Below are 1,950 nucleotides of genomic sequence, written 5' to 3' on the forward strand. Positions count from 1 at the left end.
TAAAATAGTAGCAACTGATTAAATACAAAGGTTTCTAAACTTGCTAATAACATATAAACACATTAAAAAACAAACAAACATAATTAGAAACAAATCAACAAAAATATAAAAATTAGGGATAAAAAAAACCTAGTATGATGCGATTGGTCCTAAACACAATTAAAAATTCCTAATCCCAATAATCTAATCATTGTCATTCTCATCAAAGTACGAGGAGTATCAAAACTCAAAAGTCAGTAATATTATTATTAAACCATAATAATCATTACTAAAAACAACAACTAAATTAATTAATTAATTAATTAACCAACTTCTAATATAAGTAAGCACAACTTCTGGAACATTGTCATCATGATCATCATTATCCCTAAACACATAATAATTATTAATCCAGAAATTGAATTAATCAACAAACATTTTGAGATCAAGAAGATGATGATGAACCTTTTGGGCCTATCACATTCCCCACGGTGCCGCCAAAGCTATCACTAATATTATTATGTAGCTGCAGCCCGTGGGGGGTGGTGGTGTTGTTGTGGTTATCTTGGTCATGGTTGTGGAGCGGAGGGTTGTTTCGTGACATGATGAAGTCGATTCCCTCGTGTGGGGAACCGGTTTCGTTGTTGGGATAATCTTTTTTGTTTCCGAAAGTGGTTTTGTTGTTGTGCATCCAGACTTTGAACACATTTTTGTCTACACCAATTTGGTTGCAGAATTCGATGATTAAATCTTCGTCGCGTTTTTGCATCTTCCATCCCACTCGTTCCGCTATTTCGTGCATTTTTAGTTTTTGTTCCTGTGTGAATTTTGTTCGGAACCGTTTTTTGTTTGTTCCGGTGGTGGTGATCGGAGAAATGTGGTGATGGGTGTCGGCCGGAGGAGGGGATACGCCGGAGCTCAGGGCGAGGAGCATGTGGGGGGCGGAGGGGTAGTAGGAGGAGGAGATCGGAGGGGGTGATGGTGAGTTGCCGGGGCTGGTGGTTAAGGGTGGTGGGGGTGGGTGGGAGGGTGGGGGAGGGGGGTGGTGGCGGTGGTGGGGTTGGTACTCGATGACGTGTTGGAGGGGTGGGTGGTGGGTGGTGGTGGTGGTGGGGGAGGGGAAAAGTGACTCTTCCGGCTCACGGCGGTGGAAATTCCGGTGGCAGCCGCAAGCCGCGCATTTTAGTGAGGTGGGGTAGGTGGGGGAGGAGGTCGGCGACGGCATGAACTCGCCGCAGCCGTCGACGGCGTGGCTGCCCATGGCGGCGGCGTGATTCTTCATGCATTCTTTGTAGGCCACCACCACCGGCGGTGGCTGGTGGTGGTGGAGTGGCTTGTGGCGTTTTAAAACGCCGTTGGTGGTGGTTAACGGTGGTGGAAGTTGTTTTGTGACTGTGTTGGATTGTGGTGGCTCCGACTCTGGATCCGGGGTTTTCACGGCGGCAGCGGTGGTGGTGGACGGTGGTAGTGGTGGGGGTGTAAGGGTTTCCATGGTTGGTTTAAGAGAAATGAAATTAGATTTGAATATGAGGTTAAAGTGCTGTTTTTATTATCATGAAAAATATGAAAGGAATACTTATACATATAAATAATAAATATAACTCACTCTCTCTCTCATCACTCTCTCTCCCTCTACAATGGTTTTTTTTTTTTTTTTATTTATTTTTATAACCAGAGGAACAGACAAACGGCAGGATGATGAATTTTTGATGCCACGTTTTCTCTTTTAACTATTTATGTATTTTACACACAAATAAATGTGCTTTTCTTACATTTTTGATGTTATTAATAACATAATTTATTAGATTGATAATTGTTAGAACTTTCAAAAAAAAAAAAAAAAGATTGATAATTGTTAGAATTAAAAAAGTAAATTAATAGCTAATAATTTGTCAGAAAACGTAACAAAATCAAATAGTGTGAAAGTAATTATATTCAAATCGAATGTGGGGATGACATTTGATTATGAAA

At 41.2% G+C, this 1,950-nt stretch overlaps 1 protein-coding gene across 1 annotated transcript; it reads right to left on the minus strand.

The window, feature by feature from the left end:
• Positions 1-282: 282 nt before the first annotated feature.
• LOC110911131 (zinc-finger homeodomain protein 10) lies at positions 283-1,543 on the minus strand. Its single transcript, XM_022155712.2, has one exon. It carries the CDS (start codon positions 1,469-1,471, stop codon positions 425-427), a length of 1,047 nt encoding a protein of 348 aa, XP_022011404.1. The 5' UTR covers positions 1,472-1,543; the 3' UTR covers positions 283-424.
• Positions 1,544-1,950: the final 407 nt, after the last annotated feature.

This window comes from Helianthus annuus, chromosome 15 (assembly GCF_002127325.2).
Source record: "Helianthus annuus cultivar XRQ/B chromosome 15, HanXRQr2.0-SUNRISE, whole genome shotgun sequence".
Lineage (NCBI taxonomy): Eukaryota > Viridiplantae > Streptophyta > Magnoliopsida > Asterales > Asteraceae > Helianthus > Helianthus annuus.